This window comes from Odocoileus virginianus, chromosome 14 (assembly GCF_023699985.2).
Source record: "Odocoileus virginianus isolate 20LAN1187 ecotype Illinois chromosome 14, Ovbor_1.2, whole genome shotgun sequence".
Taxonomy (NCBI): Eukaryota; Metazoa; Chordata; class Mammalia; order Artiodactyla; family Cervidae; genus Odocoileus; species Odocoileus virginianus.
The window spans coordinates 55,734,296-55,754,477 of record NC_069687.1 but is presented as its reverse complement, the minus strand read 5'-3'; the positions used below and the strand labels follow the sequence as shown (position 1 = coordinate 55,754,477).

Genomic DNA, 20,182 nt, shown 5'->3' with positions numbered 1-20,182 from the left:
ATCTCAAGACACCCCAGTTCTTGGCTTCCTGTTGTCTTCCCCCAAGGAATCCACATATTTGCATCTCATTCAAAAAAAAAAGGCCAAAAGCTAGATTGGCCCCCTCTCAGAAGTGAACCATCTACTAGGTCAGGCACCCACAAAACAAAGTTCTAAGGGGAAAGGACAAATGCATGTTGCTTGGGCCCTTCCAGAGACCAAGAAATAACAATGATCCTACAGAAAACAAGTATTGACAAGTGAGGGACAAAGGACATGGTAGGATTATGACTGGCCATGGCTAAAGGTGAGGCTCAAAAATAAAATATGAAAATCAGAGGGGAAAACCTTACACAGAGACACAACTGAAGCAAGAACCAAATGCCAGCAAAAGACAGAGACCTGACAAGAAAAAGATTTTCAGAAAGGAAATGCAACAGAAGTGAAATGCAAGACAAGCAAGAAAAGACATGCAGCCTATAAGAGAGCAAAGAAGACAGAAGAGGATTTTTCCTGAGCACAGAGGCCAGTGAGATGATGAGGCTTGGACCACTTCTCCAGTTATCTCCATCTGAACAGACACATTCCTACCACTGGGGTCGGTTTGATTTGGTGTTTAAGTCAGAAACAATAGTCACTTGGTAACCATTTATAGACACAATATTTTTATGATTTTGAAATTAAAAACTCTCAAATGTCAATTGCACCCCGACTAGCAAATCTTCCCTCCAAACCCCAAAGCCTTCAATATGTTCCAACTATATGGAACTAAGAGAAGTATTTGGAGTAGGTTTTATTACTGCCATTTTGGGGCATTGGGATTTCAGGAGTCTACTTGGGGCAAATGGCACCTCTCTGGGGGAAGAGGAAGGAGAAGAGTTTGGTTCCAGCTGTGCTAAATTCGGCAGCTTATTGAGAGAATTGCTTCACTTTAAAACAGACATAAGCTGGTGTGTGAGATTCAAGCTATTTCTAGAAATGCATTTAGAAACCATTTCCAGAGGTTGCCACATTAAAAACTCTCTGTGCAGAATCTTAACCTTTTACCCCTTGTTCCTCAGCTCTTCCCCAAAGCCCTTTGTCCTCCACAGGTTGGTTAAAGAACTCCCAGGACTGGAGAGAGCCTCCCTCACAGGAGGAAGCGGCCTAGATGGGTATGCAAACCCAGTGAGCCACCTTAATTAGCTTCTTTGTATGTACAAACATTTCCTCTCAGCCCTACTTAACAATCAGTGGTCATGATGGACTCTAATTACAGTGATAAATTGGGCCTGGGGCAGTCACCTCCTGCTCCATCATTAAAGGGGACTATTTACGGGGGCCTTTGCAGTCAGTCACCTCCTTAGCATTAGAAAGACACCACGGCTCACAGAAGTCACTGGAGGTGAACAGGAATGCCCAAGGTGGCCGAGAGCATCAGGCACTCGGTGGCCCCAGCAGCAGCTCAGAGCTGTGTGTTCTGCACAATTAAGAAAACGCATCTGCACAACATGAGGAGTGGACCGTGGGCCTGGGGACCAAGTCAGCACGTCCTTAGCATTTACTAAGTCCAGATGTCTTTATCTTCTGGGCAGGAAGTCAGAGTCTGTCCAGATGGCATCTTGATTGCTTTCAGCTCAGCTGATTAAATTTCTAAGGCTGACATCTCTTCCAAATACCCTCTCCATTCTATGAAAATGGGGTTGTTAAACAGTGCCAGAAAGAGTCCCTGAAGATGGCAGGCTGAGAGGGCCCTTGCAAACCTGAGTGCCTGGGACACAGCGCCAGGCAAATTTCCTGCCATGTGGCTGGGGTTCTGGGATTTTTTTCACTACAGCAACAGAATTTCTGGAGAGGAAGTATTGAGGGGCGAGATCATGACTGGACCCAAGATCTAGGTAGGAGACCTGGCTCCTCCACTTTCTGACGTGTGACCTTGTGAATATCCTTAAGCCACCCTGACCTCAGTTTACTCACCTGTAAGCCTGGGATAACAAGACCTACTGCAACAAGTTGCTTTGAAGATTTATGAGATCACGCACACTAAGTGCTTACAAAAGTATAAGCACCTGGTAAATGTTCCCTGTGCACGTTCAGTCATTCAATCATGTTTGACTCTTTGCGACCCCATGGACTGTAGCCCAGCAGGCTCCTCTGTCCATGGAATTCTCCAGACAATACTGGAGTGGGTTGCCATTCCCTTCTCCAGGGGATCTTCCCAACCCAGGGATCAAAACCGAGTCTCCTGCATTGCAGGTAGATTCTTTACAGATGCCCCCACCCCCCAACCCCACCCCATATCTACAGATACTGCATGCATGGATTCAACCAACCAGGGATGGAAAATATTTGGGAAAAAATTCTAGAAAATTTCAGAAAGCATAACTTGAATTTGCCACACACCAGCAATTGTTTACACAACATTTACATGGAAAATTCAGCAGTGACCACAGGACTGGAAAAAGTTAGTTTTCATCCCAGTCCCAAAGAAGAGCAATGCCACAGAATGTTCAAACTAGTGCCTGATTGCACTCATTTCACATGCTAGCAAGAGAGTGAGTGAAAGTCGCTCAATTGTGTCCAACTTTTTGCAACCCCATGGCCTGTAACCTGCCAGGCTCTTCTGTCCATGGAATTCTCCAGGCCAGAATACTAGAGTAGGTAGCCAGTCCCATCTCCAGGGGATCTTCCAAACCCAAGGATCGAACCCAGGTCTCCCACATTGCAGGTGGATTCTTTACCATCTGAGCCACCAAGGTAATGTTCAAAATCCTTCAAGCTAGGCTCCAACAGTACATGAACCAAGAACTTCCAGACATACAAGCTGGATTTAGAAAAGGAACAGGAACCAGAGATCAAATTGCCATCATCCATTGGGTCAGAGAAAAAGCAAGGGAATTCCAGAAAAACATCTATTTCTGCTTCATTGACTATGCTAAAGCCTGTGACTGTGTAGATCACAACAAACGATGGAAAAATCTTAAAGAGATGGGAATACCAGACCACCTTACCTGCCTCCTGAGAAACCTGTATGGACATCAAGAAAAAAGAGTTAGAACCAGACTTTAAACAATGGACTAGTTCCAAATTGGAAAAGGAGTACGTCAAGGTTGTATATAGTCACCCCGCTTATTTAACTTGTATGTAGAGTATATCATGAAAAATGCCAGGTTGGATGAAGCTCAAGCTGGAATCAAGATTGCCAGGGGAAGTATCAATAACCTCAGATATGCAGACAATACCACCCTAATGGCAGAAAGTGAAGAGGAACTAAATATAAATAGCCTCTTGATGAAGGTGAAAGAGGAGAGTGAAAACCTGGCTTAAAACTCAACATTCAGAAAACTAAGATCATGGCATCTGGTCCCATCACTTACTTCATGGCAAATAGATGGGGAAACAATGGAAATAGTGACAGACTTTATTTTCTTGGACTCCAAAATCACTGGGGACAGTGACTACAGCCATGAAATTAATAAATACTTGCTCCTTGAAAGAAAAGCTGACACACACAGAATATTAAGAAGCAGGAACATCACTTTGTCGACAAAGGTCCGAATGGCCATAGCTATGGTTAGTCATGTAAGGATGTGAGAGTTGGACCATAAAGAAGGCTTAGCACTGAAGAATTGATGCTTTCACAGTGTGGTGCTGGAGAAGACTCTTGAGAGTCCCTTGGACAGCAAGGAGATCAAACCAGTCAATACTAAAAGAAATCAGCCCTGAATGTTCATTGTTAGAACTGATGCTGAAGTTAAAACTTCAATACTTTGGCCACCTGATGTGACGAACCAACTCATTGGAAAAGACCCTGATGCTGGGAAAGATTGAGGGCAAGAGGAGAAGGGGGTAACAGAGGATGAGAGGGGTTGAATGGCATCATTGACTCAATGGACATGAGTTTGAGTAAACTCCAGGACACAGTGAAGGACAGGGAAGACTGGCATACTGTAGTCCATGGGGTTGTAAAGAGTCAGACATGACTGAGCCACTGAACTGAACTGAACTGACAGGCATTATAATTAATCTAGAGATAATTTAAAGTATACAGGAGGATGTCATAGGTTCTATGCAAATCTGACACCATTTTATGTGAGACTTGAGCATCTGCGGATGTTGCTTTCCTTTGGGGTCCTGGAACCAGTGACTCACAGGTATTTGAGATGACTATAGTCTTGCTAATTTTTGTTCCTAGCTCTACTTTACCTTCTGCAGCAGTGCTTCTTAAAAACACAAACTTGCATGAGGGCAAGGGACCATGCATAAGGTTTATACCAGAAATAGTAAGTAATCCTTTATAGTCCTTTCCGGGTTACCTTTCTTTCACAAGCATCCTTGAGAGAGAAGCAGGGCAGACACTATTTCTCTTTTACAGAAGCTGAGACTCTAGGAGGGCAATGGCTTGTCCAAGGTCACATCAGCAGCTGTGTCTGAGGATGAAAAAGGCTGTTGAACTCCTCTGTGCTGCACACACTCCTATGTGCCACAGATCCTGTGCTCACGTGAGGAAGTCAGTGCCACACGTGGAGCAGAGGAATGAACACGCTCCCCTCCAACCACCATCATCTCGCCCCCAACAAACGCTTCCGGTCAGGCTGACAGGACATGCCAAGGACCGCCATGGTGAAGAAAGAAGGCCATAGCGCCAATTTACAGAAATTGTGGCCTATCTCTTGCTGTTTTACAAACTCCTTTCCTTCCATGCTTCACTCTCAAGGGCTGTGGGAACTTCAACTAATACTACACTCACAGTAAAATGTGTCTCAAGGGACAGGATGTGGAAAATGTTCCAGAAGGCCTAAAAGTCAATGACTTAATAATAATATGAATAATCTCAACTCTTGAGAATACCAGACTCATGTTTTCTTTTACATTCTTAAAAGAAAAAAAAATGGCATGGTTGGATTAAGTTATTTTAAAGCTTATTTTTAGCTTTAAATTTTTTTATGTTAATGGACCACTATTAGGACCACTTTTATTTCAGAGTGTTTATCTGAGAATTCCAATTCCCCGACCTGTGCTCTAGTCCCCACATTTCACTGCCTATTAATATCATATTCATTTAAAGCTTAAGAGAAAAGCTGTAAAGATGCCTTTAAAATTCCTGCCTTTATAAAATACACCAGGTGAAAGAGAAGTTAGTAGATGGCACTCACCATTAATTAGAAGTTAAAGCTGAACAAATAGTCTATTATGTTACACATATTTCCAGAACCACTTGTGCATAACTGGGTGACCAAGGAATAGTGAAATCTGATTTTGGAGAAATACCAAATCAGAGAGTTTTTTAATTGTTGTAACGGCCCCCGGAAGTAGGTACTTCCAATATTGATCATCTCTGGGAGAGAGAAATTCTGGGGCAAGAACTCCCCCTTTCCCTGAGTGCCAAGCCAAGAAGCCTTGGGCTCCGAGATGTGAAAAGTCTTAGAGTATTTTTTGTGATGGAGGGGAGTTGGCAATGCCATGGAAGATGCTATGCCTGCTTTCATGGGGTGGCAATGGTAACATCAGCTTCCATGGCAGAGAAAGAGCCTGGTGCAGCAGGATCAAGGCTGGCATATTGAAGCCACCGTCACAACTGAGCTTGGACTCGAGCAGGACATAAGAAGAGCCATGTCGCCTCTCCAGGTGCAAGAGGCCCACGAGCACTGCCTGCTCTGTCTGGTCAGGGGACCTCCCAAGAGCCATCAACTGCAAAGGTAGCAGCCAAGCAGAATGACACACAGGCTTGTGGGCTCTGTTCACACTCTCAGAGACAAAGGGGGCAACTTACAACCATTGTGACTCTGAACCATGTGTCATAAGACCTTGGTAACACAAATAAATATGGAGAAATATTTTGATAAGGAGTCAAAATGACCATAAAATGCATTTAAATAGTCAAGTTAAAGAAGAATTTTATATGCCAGTAAATTCAACCACCTGGAGACAGAGGGGAAAGCAGGCGTGACCCAAAAAGCAGAACAAAAACCAAATGTACAAGACGGGGAAAAAAAAATTAAGATTTAATACCAACTGGTACCCATAAGCTGAAACGGATGTTAAACATCTAGTTCTTTGCTAAAATTGAATCACAAAAGCATGTTTTGGTTTGCACACCCTTGGAAAAGAGCAATTAGCCCTAGTCATTGCTAAGAAAGGGTAGAACAGCCAGACAAGGTATATAAGAACTCCACATGGTTTCCCAGACTATAATTGCCTTGAAACACACAAAAGTGAGTACACGGGCCTCCCAGACATAAAAGTGGGGAGTTACCCATAGGGTGACAGCTGACCCAAGGGATGAACTTCATGGAAATCAGGTGGAAAACAAGACACAGTAACAACAAAGAATGGTTTGGGGAAGGGTACTTGAATTTTATGAAAATTTCTACAGTCCACAGATCTGTTGTTTCTCCAGTGACATGGGTATCAACCCAGAGAAATAAATGAGTTACCTGTGCCTTTTTACATCTTCTCATATCGCTCTCCATATCTCTGCAAGTACTGGTCCTTATAACAGGTGATGGCAATCTATCCCTCAAAGGCATTGTGAATAAATTGAGTTTGCAGCAGTCATGATGTGCATAGCTCCAGCCAAACCTCTCTATTTTTTATATTTTCTCAGAAGGGTTAAGACCACCTACCTACATTAGTAAAGAAAAAGCAATTGTCAACAAAAAGCCAGTGTAACTCTTTTTTATTGGCTCAAGCCAATGACTGTTAAATAAGTAAAATGAAATCTTTATTTGGAAATAGAATGACAGGAGTTTTCAGATGGAGAAATGCCTTATAAATAGTCCAGCCCCATCATTTTACTGATAAGGAAATTTAGACAGAGAGACTTTCCCAAATGCATAACTAGTTAATGGCAAAGCTAGGACCAGAATTCAAGTTAGTGCCTTTCTTGGGAGATTTGGAAAATATTCATATATATAGACCGTTAGGGACTGTAATGCATGAACTTGTGATACAGTTGAAGGAATGATATTTTTAACCTAGGAAGGGGACAGTTCAGGGACATAATGACTATATTCAAATACTTGAAGGACAGACAAGTAGTAAAAGGGCTTGAACTTGTCTTCCCAGCCTGAGGAAACAAGGTCAATTATGAGAAGATAAGAGGAAAGAAAGACTTTGGTAGGTCAGTATAAGATAAAATCCATAAGATAAAATCCTTTAAGCAGTCAAAATATGCCAAAACAATTTGTCGGGGCATAGTAAGCTTTCTGTCACCAGAGAAACTTCAGAAAAGACAGGAAGATACTGTAGTGTGTATGTTTTGTCCACAGAAAGGGGTGGGGTAAGGGGTGTGGAGGAGAAAATTCAGGCATGAAAATCATTTGGATAGGGTGACCTTTAAGAGTATGTGGTTCTTTACAACCTGGGACCAAATAAGGGTTTCATTCTTGCCTCCAAGCTCTAAAACCTATCTTCCTATCTGTTTGCAATAGTTTAAATTTTAATCTATTTCATATTTCAGGGTATTATGCCCTGAATATTTGATTTGAATGCTGTGGCAGAAGGTCACTCGTATTCATTTATTTTCTTTTATACACTTGCAGAGAGTCTTTAGAATCCATTATGCAAACACATGCAAATCATATGCAAATGGTGTGGCCTCAGAAAATGACAAAATCTTATGGTCTTAACTGAGCCATCAAACCTTTCTTTAAGAAGGCAAGTATAATATGCCTTTTGAATGTCTCTGGGGCAGGAGACAATTTCCTGAGAGTGATATTTACATGACATTGGAATTGGTTACTCAGAGGAGTTTTTGCCTCACATTCTTCACATTTATGTAGAACTTTGAGGTTAAGAAAGCATTTTCACATAAAAGATCCCATTTGATCCTCATAATTACCCTGTGATATTGGCAGAACAGGAATTGGAATTCTTGTTCTGTTATTCAGATGGGAAATAGAAAAGTTAAATGACTTGCCCAGCTTTGCTCCATTGATGAACTATGGATCTGAGACTTTGAAGTAGACCTCTTCATGACACTAAGATGCATATCTTCTTTAAAGCACGGTGCTTGTCATCAGTCTGGGTTTGCTTGGATGGATGGTATTTTGCCAAAAGCATCTTTGAAGGTACTTCTGTTGATGAAGATGGCATTTTACAGGTGGCAAAAAAAGTCTAATTATTTGTAATAGTGCTAGCACAGAGACAAGTCTGTAGTGTCTCCAGCCCTCCCTCCCTTGCTTTTTTTCACATCTGCTCTGAAGTTTCCAGATGAAGAACTTTCCTTAACCTGTCCACTTTTCAGCTTTTTCAGGAGAGAGAATTCTTTCTTAAACTATGCAGAATAACAACACGGTCTCTGCAATGAGCCTGTGTGTGTGTGTGTGTGTGTGTGTGTGTGTGTGTAGTCAGTCATGTCTGACTCTTGTGGCCCCATGGACTATAGCCTGCCAGGTGCCTCTGTGCATGGAATTTCCCAGTGAAGAATACTGGAATGGGTTGCCATTTCTTCCCCTAGGGAATCTTCCCCGCCCAGGGATTGAACCTGAGTCTCCTATGTCTCCTGCATTGCAGGCAGATTCTTTTCCCATTGAGCCATCAAGGAAGCTCATGTGGCCTTGGAGAGGTCATTTAGTCCTCTAAGAATCAGTTTCTACATATATAAAATGGGGGAAATAGCACCTCTTTGATAGAATATGTGATAAGGAGTATACACAAAAGAAAACCTGCTTAGAGTCTGACACATAATGTGTTCAATAAACGGTAGCTACTATAATTATCATATTAGTGGTGGTGATGCAGTAATGGCAGTACCTCAAGGCGTTGTGAACTCCGATGCTAAGAATTGGCTCTTGGAAACGGAACGGGAGGACAGTAATGCCAAGTATCTCTTATATACCAAAGGACTGAAAATAGACACCGTTTGAGGCAGCTGAATTCTGCCCAATGAGGAATGAATGAACTTCAACTTTCTTTAGTCACTATTGTATCTTTCCTCAGAATGAGGGGGTTTCAAGGCTATTTCTAAGAAGAAATAGAGCCAAGGCTGACATCCTTAACTCCACTCTCTCTGAGCCGGACTGCTCTGTATATGGAAGTAACCTTTACTTCCCTGGGTCACCTAGGGAGGGGATTCCATGGCAGCTGCTTCAGTAAGCCTGAATCACTGGGTCATGGGATGGATTTGTCTTCTTCCTATACTGAGACCAGATGTGGGGATCGAGGAAGAGGCTGAGGCAGCAGCTCCACCCTCTTTCTGGGATGACCCTGCTCCCTCTTGCCCTAGTTCCCAGCTCCAGCAGGTTCCACTGCAGGGCACCTTCCCTCCACCCCACAGAGTGCTCTGACCTTCCAGTGCACCCCAGTCCTCTCCGGCTCACTCACCCAGGCTAACCAACAAGGTGGCCTCCTCCATGAGGACAGCCTCCTGCTCCCACAGCTTCTTTCATGGAGAGGGACTGGAAGCTTGCTGAGGGTCACTAGGAACCACTGCCCCTAGTGTCCATGTGGCCATGTGGCCAGAAGTGCCCTGGGCCATTCTGAGGTTGGGTGCTCAGCTATTTTTGGCAAGAATGAGTCCTCTGCAAAAGGGACTTCCCCTTTTTTTGCAGTGCAAAGCCACCAAATGCTGAGCAGTCAACAACATTTCTTATTCCCAGATCACTCTCTGAGCACCTCTCTGACTGTCAGATTACCAAGATTGTCATAGCTTGATTTGATTTCTCAGCTCCAGGCTTACGCTGACTGTACCAGACTGGATGGCCTCGGTTCTGGGAATGGCTCCCTGTGTCAGCTGCTTCCTGTTGGCGGTGCTGATTTCTGTCAGCTGTAAAGCCATCCCCTCTTCAGATCCAAAGTGCACTGAGGTGAGTCCAAACTATTTGTCTTTGTCCAGATTCAACTGCCTGGAAACGTTGAGATTCAGCACGCAGTTGTATCTGAGCCTTGGCGTTCCAATATCCACTGTCTTTAAAAGGGCAATGGGGTGTGTAGAACTTTTTCTTTGCTGTGAAAAAGGAGCCAAAGAGCTCTTCTGGGGAAATGCACTCACCGATTCCTAGTAGGAAGAGGTGAGAGTTGTGCTCCTCTGCAAACAATTTCCCCCAAATAATCCCAGTTGGGACATAAAATGTCAACAGGGTCAACTGCAAAGAGTAGGGCTCCAAACCTGCCCCCTAGCATAAAGAAGCTGTTTGTCCAAGCTCCCACCACATGGCCACTTCCCCTTCAGTTTCCTGGCATTCAGGGTGGAAGTAAGTGAAGACCACCTGTGCCGGGCTTTAGAGAATAGAAAGATCACTCTGAATGAGCCTGGCTTTCTCCTCGAATCGGACAGCCCTCCATCTGTTTCACTAACCCACAGGAGTAACATCTGAAAATAGAGCCAAATTGTACCTTCTGTTTTGGACCATAGCAATTGTTTATGGACCTGTGGGAAGTTCTTGGGGCTTCCCAAGTGGCTCAGTGATAGAGAACCCGCCTGCCAATGCAGGAGACATAAGAGATGCAGGTTCAATTCCTGGGTTGGGAAGATCCCCTGTAGGAGGGCATGGCAACCCACTCCAGTATTCTTGCCTGGAGAAGCCCATGGACAGAGCAGCCTGCAGGCTACAGTCCATGGGTTTGCAAGAGTCGGACATGACTGGAAGCAACTTAGCCATCATGCATGCATGGGAAGTTCTTGGGCAGGGTGATGAGATAGAGAAAGAAAAAGGGGTCATTCTCTTACCATTGTCCTCCCTTACCTCTGATCCCATCAGGTATCCAGCACCACGTGGCCTATCAGACAAGGGCTTGGACAGGAAGGACCATCAGTCTCGGTGGCTGAGTAGGTTGCTTTCCTAGTTTGGAGCTGAATGGCAAAGAAGAGCAGGAGTAGCTCAGTGGAGAAAGGCAGAGCTTAAGACCCAGGGTCAGGGGTGTCAGGGAAAGTGGGGTAAGGACCTGCCAGACAAGAGCAAGAACAGAAGCCAGGACTTTAATGAGGCCTGGGAGCAGAAAGCAATAGGACCTTGTTAGTCTGGTGCGTGTATGATCAGAAGGTAAGTCATGTCCAACTCTTCACCACCCCATGGATGCCCAGCCTCCTCTGTCCATGGAATTTTCCAGGAAAGAATACTGGAGTGGGTTGCCATTTCCTTCCCCAGGGGATATTCCTGACCCAGGAATTGAACCTAGGCCTGCATCGGCAGGTGGGTTCTTTACCCCTGAGCCACCTGGGAAGCGTTGTTAATCTGATATTGGGATGGAATCAGGATGCACACTCAGACCAAAAGGAAGTACAGTGCCCAGGGGAAATTGTTCCATCTGCTACAATAGTGCACCACAGACCAGATGGCTTCAACAACAGAAACCTACTTTGGTACAACTCTGCAGGCTAGAAGTCCAAGATCAAGATGTCAGCAAGGTTGGCTTCTTCTGAGGCCCCTTTCCTTGGCTAATTGACAGCCTTCTTCTCAGGCCCTATCCTGAAAACAAGGGTTTGGGTCTGAGTTCAGTAAACTTTTTATTGAAGTAAAATTTACACACAGAAAAATCTACCAACCCTAAGTGCAGAGCTCAGTGAGTTTTCACCAAGTGAACACATCCATGTGAGCAGCATGCAGAACAAAAAGCAGAACCTTCTCAGCACCTAAGAAGCCCTCTCATGTCTCCTCCAGATCACCAGCCCCTTAGACCCTCCAGTATTCTCACTTCTATCACCAACAATGGATTTTGCCTCTTTTTTGAATTTTGTATGCATGAGACCAGTGTATACTCTTCTGTATCTGGCTGATTTTACTCACTGTCAAGTATGTGAGGTTTATCGATGATGTTGTGTGCAGCGATCATGCTCGTTTTCATCACTGAATGGTATTCTGTTGCACTGTTGTTGTCTTGTTGTTGTCTGCTAGGTCAGGTCTGACTCTCTTGTGACCCCATGGACTGCAGCCTGCCAGGCTCCTCTGTCCATGGGATTTCCCAGGCAAGAGTGCTGGAGTGGGTTGCCACGCCCTCCTCCAAGGGATCTTCCCAACCCAGGGATAGAACCCATCTCCTGGCATTTCCTGCATTGACAGGCAGATTGTTTGGAAGCTCCACATTCTTATATAGGTCTTCGGTAAATAAATGAACAAATATTTATTAGGTATATATCAGGGAGTAGATGTATTTCATCATAGGGTACACGTATGTTGAACTTTAGTAAATATTGCCAGTTTTCAACATGTTGGTCTCCACTTATTCTCACCAGCAGTGGATATGAGTTCTGATTGCCCCAGTGCCTCTCTGACCTTTGCTGTTGTTTGTTTAAGAACGTTAGCTATTCTGATGGATGAGTAGGGGCATTTCACTGTATTTTCTTATTTTCTTGATAATTAAATTGAGTATACTTGTGCAGTTTTGGGTGTGTGTGTGTGTAAGTGTCTTTTCAAGTCTTTGGCCCATTTTCTCTTGGACTATTCATGGGTTTTTGTTTGTTTGTTTGTTATTTTGGTAGTGGTTCTTTAGGTATTCTGGATACGATTGCAAATATCTTTTCCTACTCTGTGGCTTGCCTCTTCATTCTGAATATTTTTTGAAGACAGAAGTCCTTAATTTTATCATAGCTTGATTTATCATTTTTATTTTATTTATTTTAAGTGAATGTCTATTTTGTTTAAGAAATTTTTGCCAACCCAAAGCAATGAAGATATTATCCTATATCTTCTTTTGGACGTTTTATCATTTTCTATCATATTGTATTTATTTCTAAGTTTCACATGTACGTTTACAGACCATCTGGAATTTTTTTTTTTTTGCATGTGATGTAGAGGAGTAGTCAAGATGAATTTTTAAATAAAACTTTTTGTTTGGAAAAAATGTCAAACCTTGATAAATTCTAAAATATTCTCAAAATATTATAATGAATGCTGATAAATACTCCACACAGAATCTTCCATGTTTAAATTGAATGTATATATGCATGTGTGTGTATCGTAAGTAACAAAATTAGATCTATGACCAAGTTTTTGAAGGTTGATAAATATGCAAACCGTAGCTGGAATTCAGCCTTCTGTGATTTGGATTCAGGTAATATTTTGGATGTGCTCTTGTGAGTATAGACATGTCTCCTCCTTTCAGATGACTATTTGTCATTGTACAGTCACCAAGTCATGTCCAACTTTTTGCATCCCCATGGACTGCAGCACACCAGGCTTCCTGTCCTTCACTATCTCCCAGAGTTTTCTCAAACTCATGTCCATTGAGTCAGTGATGCCATCCAACCATCTCATCATCTGTCATCCCCTTCTCCTCCTACACTCAATCTTTCCCAGCACTGGAGGCTTTTCCAATGAGTCAGCTCTTGAAATCAGATGGCCAAAGTATTGGAGCATCAATCCTTCCAATGAACATTCAGGGTTGATTTCCCGGATGACTCTTCAGTCCCCTCAAACCTGTGGTGGTGTTGTAGGAAGGGGGACCCCCTTTCAGGGCCCTAAGTTCGGCTCTTGTCTAACACTCGGAAAAGAATTGTCCGAGAAGACACATGCTGACAAAGCAAGAGATTTTATTGGGAAGGGCACCTGGGTGGAGAGCAGGAGGGTGAGGGAACCCAGGAGAACTGCTCTGCCGCGTGGCTCGCAGTCTTGGGTTTTACGGTGGTGGGATTAGTTTCCGGGTGGTCTTCTAATTCAGAGTCTTTCCTGGTGGCGCACGCATGGCTCAGCCAAGATGGATGCTAGCGAGAGGGATTCTGGGAAGTGGACGGACAGGCAGTGTCTCCTCTCGACCTTTCCCGAACTCTTCCGGCTGGTGGTGGCTTATTAGTTCCGTATTCCTTATCAGGACCTCCTGCCATAAAACAACTCATGCAAATGGTTACTATGGTGCCTGGCCAGGGTTTCAATCAGTGTGCTTCCCCTAACAGTGGGAGACAGTCCTTCATGCCCAGGTACGGGGCGAAGTGCTTAGCAGAGCTCTGTTTTAAGAGAACTCCAAGTTCATGATACAGGGGCTTCCCAATAACTCTAGACAATGATGATGATGTTTCAGTGATCCAGGGAAATGCTGACTTTTCTTGTGAGTGCTTGATGTATATTATTACCTCATTAATCCGCAAAGCTGGTCTACCAAGAGAGGTTATTGTCCTCAATCCATAGTTGAGCAAAACAGGAGGCTCAGAAAACACAGTTTGGTAGTTGAAACCTGGGATGTGAACCCAAGCAGTCTGCCTCAAGACACACAGAAAGTGAACTGCTTTAAATCTGAGTGCCCTTTGCCTGGATTCAGATCGACAACAGAGTTTTAGGGATGCGACCTCTTCGGAGTCTTTTGTTTTATTTTCAGAGAGTAATTGTTACTCTGGGATTTGACTCAGTCAAATTGCTGTCTCTGGATAGAGAGAAGTGATTAGCAAGGGAAGGTTGGCGTTCAGTGTCCCAGATTCCCCAGGCCTGGGGGAGCTGGCTGCTGCTGCGGGTGCCAAGTGCAGAGGAAACATCCAAACAGGTGGGAATCCGTGCTTGTGTGAAACTCAGAGAATCTGAAGTCAGAAAATGCTCTCAACACTTGTGAGGAGAGAAATACTGTGGGGTGGGAGGGAGTCAGAGATACAGCAGGAAGAAGCAAAATAAGATCACGATTGAAAAAATGCAAATGAATAGCTGGAGGGAAAAGGGATTGCACACAGAGATGGAGCCCTTGGGAGCCCCACTGTGTGTAAGGGCGCAGCTCTGAGGTGGAGCTGGAGACAAAGGGATGGGCGTGGGTCCCAGTGCAAACGCCCATGACTGGAATAGAGGTGGGCATGAGTCAGTTGTCCTGAACACCATGGGACTTCGCCTCAGCCCTGCGTAAGTTCACATCCAGAGGAGTCCAGTCTGCAGTGGAATGGCCAAAGCAGAAGAGTGAGAAAGTGACTTTGGAAACTGACCCCAGACTGAGGTCTAGCAACGAAGTCTGGGTTTATAGGAAGTGGTCACGTGGGGCTCAAAGAAACCACAGGGGCTGCAGAAGCAGTGGTGGGTATCTGCCTAGAGAAGCAACTGAACCTGTGGTCCTTGCAGCTGACCCTGCCCTGAGAGTGGCAGTGACCACATAGCTGGGACTCAGGAATTCGCTTCTACACCCCTCCCTTTCAGGCTCCTTTGTGTTATCAGGCTGCTGCCTAGGAATCCTGTGATATGCTATGGGAGCTCACCCTTAGGAAGTTTTGCAGTGAAAACTGTCAGCGAGAAAGATACAATCGCACTGATACAGTTTTACGAAAAGTGTATAACCTGAATCAAAATCAGGGGGAAACCACAGAGAAGGAAGATTCTGCAAACTATGAGCCAGGATTCTTAAAAAAACTAATCAGTGTCAGTAGAGATCATGAAAGACTGAAGAATCTGCTCAGATTAAAGGAGACAGAAGAGATGTGGAAATGAGAGACAATGATTGAACGGAAATGTGATGTAAAAGCCATGGTGAGGAACCCAGAATAGTCTCTGAAATGTGCTTGGTTTTCAAATTTTCTTATGAGCCCTTATCATTTGCCTCATTCCTTAGGAATAAAGGGCAGATAATTCATTGCCGTTGACCTAACTAGACATTATTCAATGTTACAGCCTAGGCTACCAATGAGCTGCCAGTCCTCCTGGGAAGGGCTGTGCCCTGGTTCTCGGGTTTGCACTGGGTTGAAACTGAGCTATTCCTTTCCGTTTGCTAGGCCAGTGGTTCAGGAGAGTGTATACTCCCTTTCAACTTTTGGAATCACATTAACGCTGTGAAGTGCTTAGTGAAGCACACAAGAGGAGTAACTTAGTTGTCACAGAAATGTATATATTCTGGAAAAGGAGGGAATTGCCAGTGCTGAGCCTTTTACTGCAGGGCCAGAACAGAGCAAGACAAACTGAGGAAAGGCCCCATTTCTCCAGGTATTTATGACGTCAGTGATGCCAGAGGAGATCAGAAAAGAAAAATGGGTCTCCTCAAAGCTAATCTGAACCTCAGAAGGTGCACATACATCTTCTCCCTGGGTCTTCTCTCTTCCTGGGGACCAGGAGGGATCTCATAGCCTGTGTTTTCCCTCACCAGTCAAATATATTTTAAAGGCCAAGTGTTCATTTCAAGGGCATTCTGTGGATTTGCGGCAATGCCTGAAGGACTTTGGGTCAATGACACAATTATGGATGACAGGGATTATAAACATGGTATTTTCATCAGTGACTTTGTAACACTGTCACAATATAGAAGAAAACTGGACTTCTCTGGTAGCTCAGACAGTATAGAATTTGCCTGCAATGCTGGAGACCTGGGTTTGACCCCTGGGTCAGGAAGATCTCCTGGAGAAAGGCATGGCAACCCACTCCAGTATTCTTGCCTCAAAAATTCCATGGACAGAGGAGCCTGGTTGGCTACAGTCCATGGGGTTGCAAAGAATCGGACGTGATTGAGTGACTAACACTTTCATATAGAAGAAAACCAGTGGCTTCCTGTAAATGAGCACGCTCAGTGTTGCTACAGAAAGGGCCTGGCTAAGCAGAAGTTAGTGAGTGAGGCAAGAAGCAATTAAAGTGGCTACACCTCTAAAACAAGCACTTCAGGGTACAGGCAGATGCACGCCATCTTCTGTGTGCAGTTAAGCAGACCCATTTGCAGCTCAGCATGAGGAAAGCTGCTGACCCAGATTTCAGTGGGGCAGGCCATTCCCTACCCAGGGCCGTCTCAGCGGGGCCTCTGGTGAGAACACCACGCGGCCAGGAGAAAGCAGGGCCTGAAAGGTGCAATGAGATCACATGGAGCCTGCGATGAGCTGAGAGCTGGTCCATGGTTCCGGGGCGTCTCTCTCTCTGTGTGTCTCCAAGTTCTGCTTCTCTTGGAGAGCATTTCTTTCTTTCCCTGGAGCCTCCCCATGCAATATATATCCCACCAGACCTTCCGACCTGTCCCTCCACCCTTTATCCTAAGGCATCAGCCAGATAAGTTTATGAGCCCATAATTCTAAGGGCCTCTAACAAACCCCTTCGCAGTTTTATCTGCTTATTCCAAGATCTGTAACTTGAGTTAGCACATCTAGCAAGCAGTAAGCAGCAGATGTGAAAACCCTTGACTCTCACATAGGCATGTAGGACCCAGCATGAGGAAGTCCTCTGAATTTACATGCAGAGCTGTGCCTTCTGCTGGGTCTGGTATCAGCAGTCTGCAGTTTCAGAGATCCCAAACTGAGTCATACTTCAAGATTATAAGACCTTGTGACCTAAGGTCTGTGCCATGCTGCTAGTTCTTTTCTTTTTTAAACATTAAGAAAATTTCTAAATATATACCAAAACGGTTAGTTATAGGGAACCTTGTACAGATCATTCCACATTCAGCAACCACCAGCATTTTGGCTACTAATTTCTTCTATCCACTCTCTCCTTTTTTGCCAAAGTATTTCAAAGCAAATCTCCACCATCATGTCATTTTGCCTGTAAAACCTTCAAAAAGTAACTCAGAATAAGAACATCTCTCCTACATAATTACAAGGTCATTATCATTCACAAAATTCACAGTTCTTTAATATTCTATAATATCCTGTCCTCATTTGAAGTTCCCTGACAATGTTTTCTCAAATGCCTTATTTGAATCAGAATCTAAAGAAGTGAAGTGAACAAAGTGTTAGTCACTCAATAGTGTCATTTCAGCTCCATAGACTGTAGCCTGCCAGGCTCCTTGGTCCATGGGATTCTCCAGGCAAGAATACTGCAGTGGGTTGCCATGTCCTTTTCCAGGAGACCTTCCCCACCCAGGGATCAAACCCACATCTCCTTTGTCTCCTGCATTAGCAGGTGGGTTCTTTACCACTAGTGCCGCCTGGGAAGCTCCATACTTCACAAAGTATGCAATATCTGATTGTCTTCTCTTGTTGATGCTAGAGTTGATTTGTTTGTTTCAAAGTGGAAAAAAAAAACCAAACATTTTTATGTATCCAAAATCAAACTATAAAACAAATCATGTTCAGAAAAAGCTTGTTTTTATCACCACACCTGGATCTGCTTCCTTCCCTTCCCTTGAATATAGCCAGTTTAGGGTTTTCCCCACCCCACCCTAGTTTCTTTTTGTAAATATAAGAAAATACACACATACTTTCCTTAGGTATCATACGGTATACTACATATTATATGCAACATATACTAATAGATGTCTACACCTTGATTTTTTCACCTTACAATTAACCTGCATATCACTCCATTATCAGTATATGGAGATTGTACTTAGTCCTTTTTTAGCTACACAGGGTTCCATTTTGTGAATGTACATATTTTAACTGGCCTATATGGATAGATAATCTGGTTATTGCCAATCTTTTGCTATTGTAAAAAAATACTACAATGAATAATGTTATGCATAGTCATTTTGTGCTTTTCCAAGTATTTTATTTGGTGAAGATTCCTAGAAGTGAGACCTCTGCCCAAAGGATAAAACATGTAATTTTACTAGAGAGCCACTAAATATACTGTCTGATATTGGCTCACACTGTTTCTCTTATCAGAAAGAAGACAACAGGACTTACAACTGTGAAAATTTAGGTCTCAGAGAAATTCCTGACACTCTACCAAACACAACAGAAGTTTTGGAATTCAGCTTCAACTTCTTGCCTACAATTCAAAATACAACCTTCAGCAGGCTCATAAATCTTGTCTTTTTGGATTTGACCAGGTTTGTATCTGAATTTTTTGTGTGTGCTTGATGTTTTACTTAGGTCAAAACATTCAAACTGTTTCCAGGACCTTCCTTTGGGGAGCAGGGACAACCTGCTTATTCTGTGTGTTTACTCCTTCCCATGAAGTATTTTTACACAGGTAAAATATAATTTAAATAAGCACCAATCAGTGGAGAGGAAAGTGGCTTATTCTCAAAATTGATTTTGTCTGCAGTCGAACTTAAGATGTTCGAAGGAATATCAATAACACAACTGAAAATAATTTTGTACTAAATCAGATGTCACATCATACTATATGATGAGTTGATTATGAGTGGGTGTGACATTTCAAGAAAAAATTAGAGGAGACATACACACCATCTACTAACTTTTTTCCTGAAAATTGGTTTTAGAGGCAGGATGAAGATTCTAAATGCTGGCCCAGGGCTTCTGAGCCAGCGGGCAGAAGTGCCAGAAGAAAATAAAGGGATAGAGCAAGAGAGAAATGCAGCTGGTGTGTGTGTGTGTGTGTGTGTGTGTGTGTGTGTGTGAATTGGGGGAGGGCTCCGTATGTGGATGGAGCCTGCTCCTCTTGCAGAAGTTCCATTTCTTCTACCTTGGTCCTTCAACCTAAGCTTCTACAGAGCAGGAGAGTATTCACATCCTTTGTTGTTGTTGTTTAGTCACTAAGTTATGTCCAACTCCTTTGTGACCCCATGGACTGTAGCTCACCAGGCTTCTCCGTCCATGGGATTTCCCAGGCAAGAATACTGGAGTGGGTTGCCATTTCCTCCTCCAGGAGATCTTCCCCACCCAGGGATCAAACCCGTGTCTCCTGCCTCTTTTACATTGCAGGTGGATTCTTTACCACTGATCCACTCGGAAAGTCCTTTCACATCCATAAGGTTATACAGTTACATCTGCATGACCACCACTGGGAGGCAGGCATGGTAAATACTGCCATTCCACCTGTGTTAGATGGGAAAACAGAGGCTCGAGGAGATTTTGCAAGCTTCCTTAAATTCACACAGGAAGGAAACTGGGACTCTTGCTCTCCTGACTCCCAGCCCAGAATTTACTTTCTCTTTTAACATTTCTCATTCTCACATGAGAAGAGTTTGACTTTTTAAGAAGTAAGCTTTCATAACTAGAGGACTCTCAGTTTCCTCTTCTGCTATTTTCAAAAAGTGGTAAGAATGGGACCTCATACTTTCTAAAGGCCTCCTCCCTCTGCTCCCCTCCCCACTCTGCATCTGGCTGCAAATGAGGCACTGTTTTCCTGACCTTACACAGTTGCTGTTTCCTTAGCTTTACCAGTTTGCTTTGTTTGCCCTTGGCTCATTCTTCTGTCTTGCTTTTTAGAACTTCCTCTCTGCAATTCTTTTCCTTTTCAGACATTTCATTTCTTTGGTTACTGTCTGTTAACAGTCAACTTCCTCAGTTTTTGATTTTCTGAAAATATTTTTATTTCACTCTGATTCTTGCAAGATAACATTTTCTGGCATATGTTATCACTTTCTGGCAGCTGTCTAGGCTGACAGTAGTTTTTTTCTCAGCCCTTCAGGATCACCATTCCAGTCTCCCATTGTTGCTGTTGGGAGGTCATCTATCTGTCCAGTCATTGTTCATATGTTGAATAGCTGTCTTTTCTTCTCT

At 43.6% G+C, this 20,182-nt stretch overlaps 1 protein-coding gene across 3 annotated transcripts in view; it reads left to right on the top strand.

The window, feature by feature from the left end:
* CD180 (CD180 molecule) overlaps positions 1-20,182 on the top strand; it is a 29,868-nt gene that overhangs the window by 5,775 nt on the left and 3,911 nt on the right. For 2 of the 3 annotated variants that reach the window (XM_020878304.2, XM_020878306.2), the window contains 2 exons: positions 9,629-9,767; positions 18,377-18,543. In XM_020878304.2, coding sequence (XP_020733963.2) covers positions 9,660-9,767; positions 18,377-18,543 — 275 coding nt within the window. In that variant the 5' untranslated portion in view covers positions 9,629-9,659. Of the gene's footprint in view, positions 1-9,537; positions 9,768-18,376; positions 18,544-20,182 lie in introns of those variants that run through there. The other variant, XM_070476776.1, reaches the window with a different exon arrangement.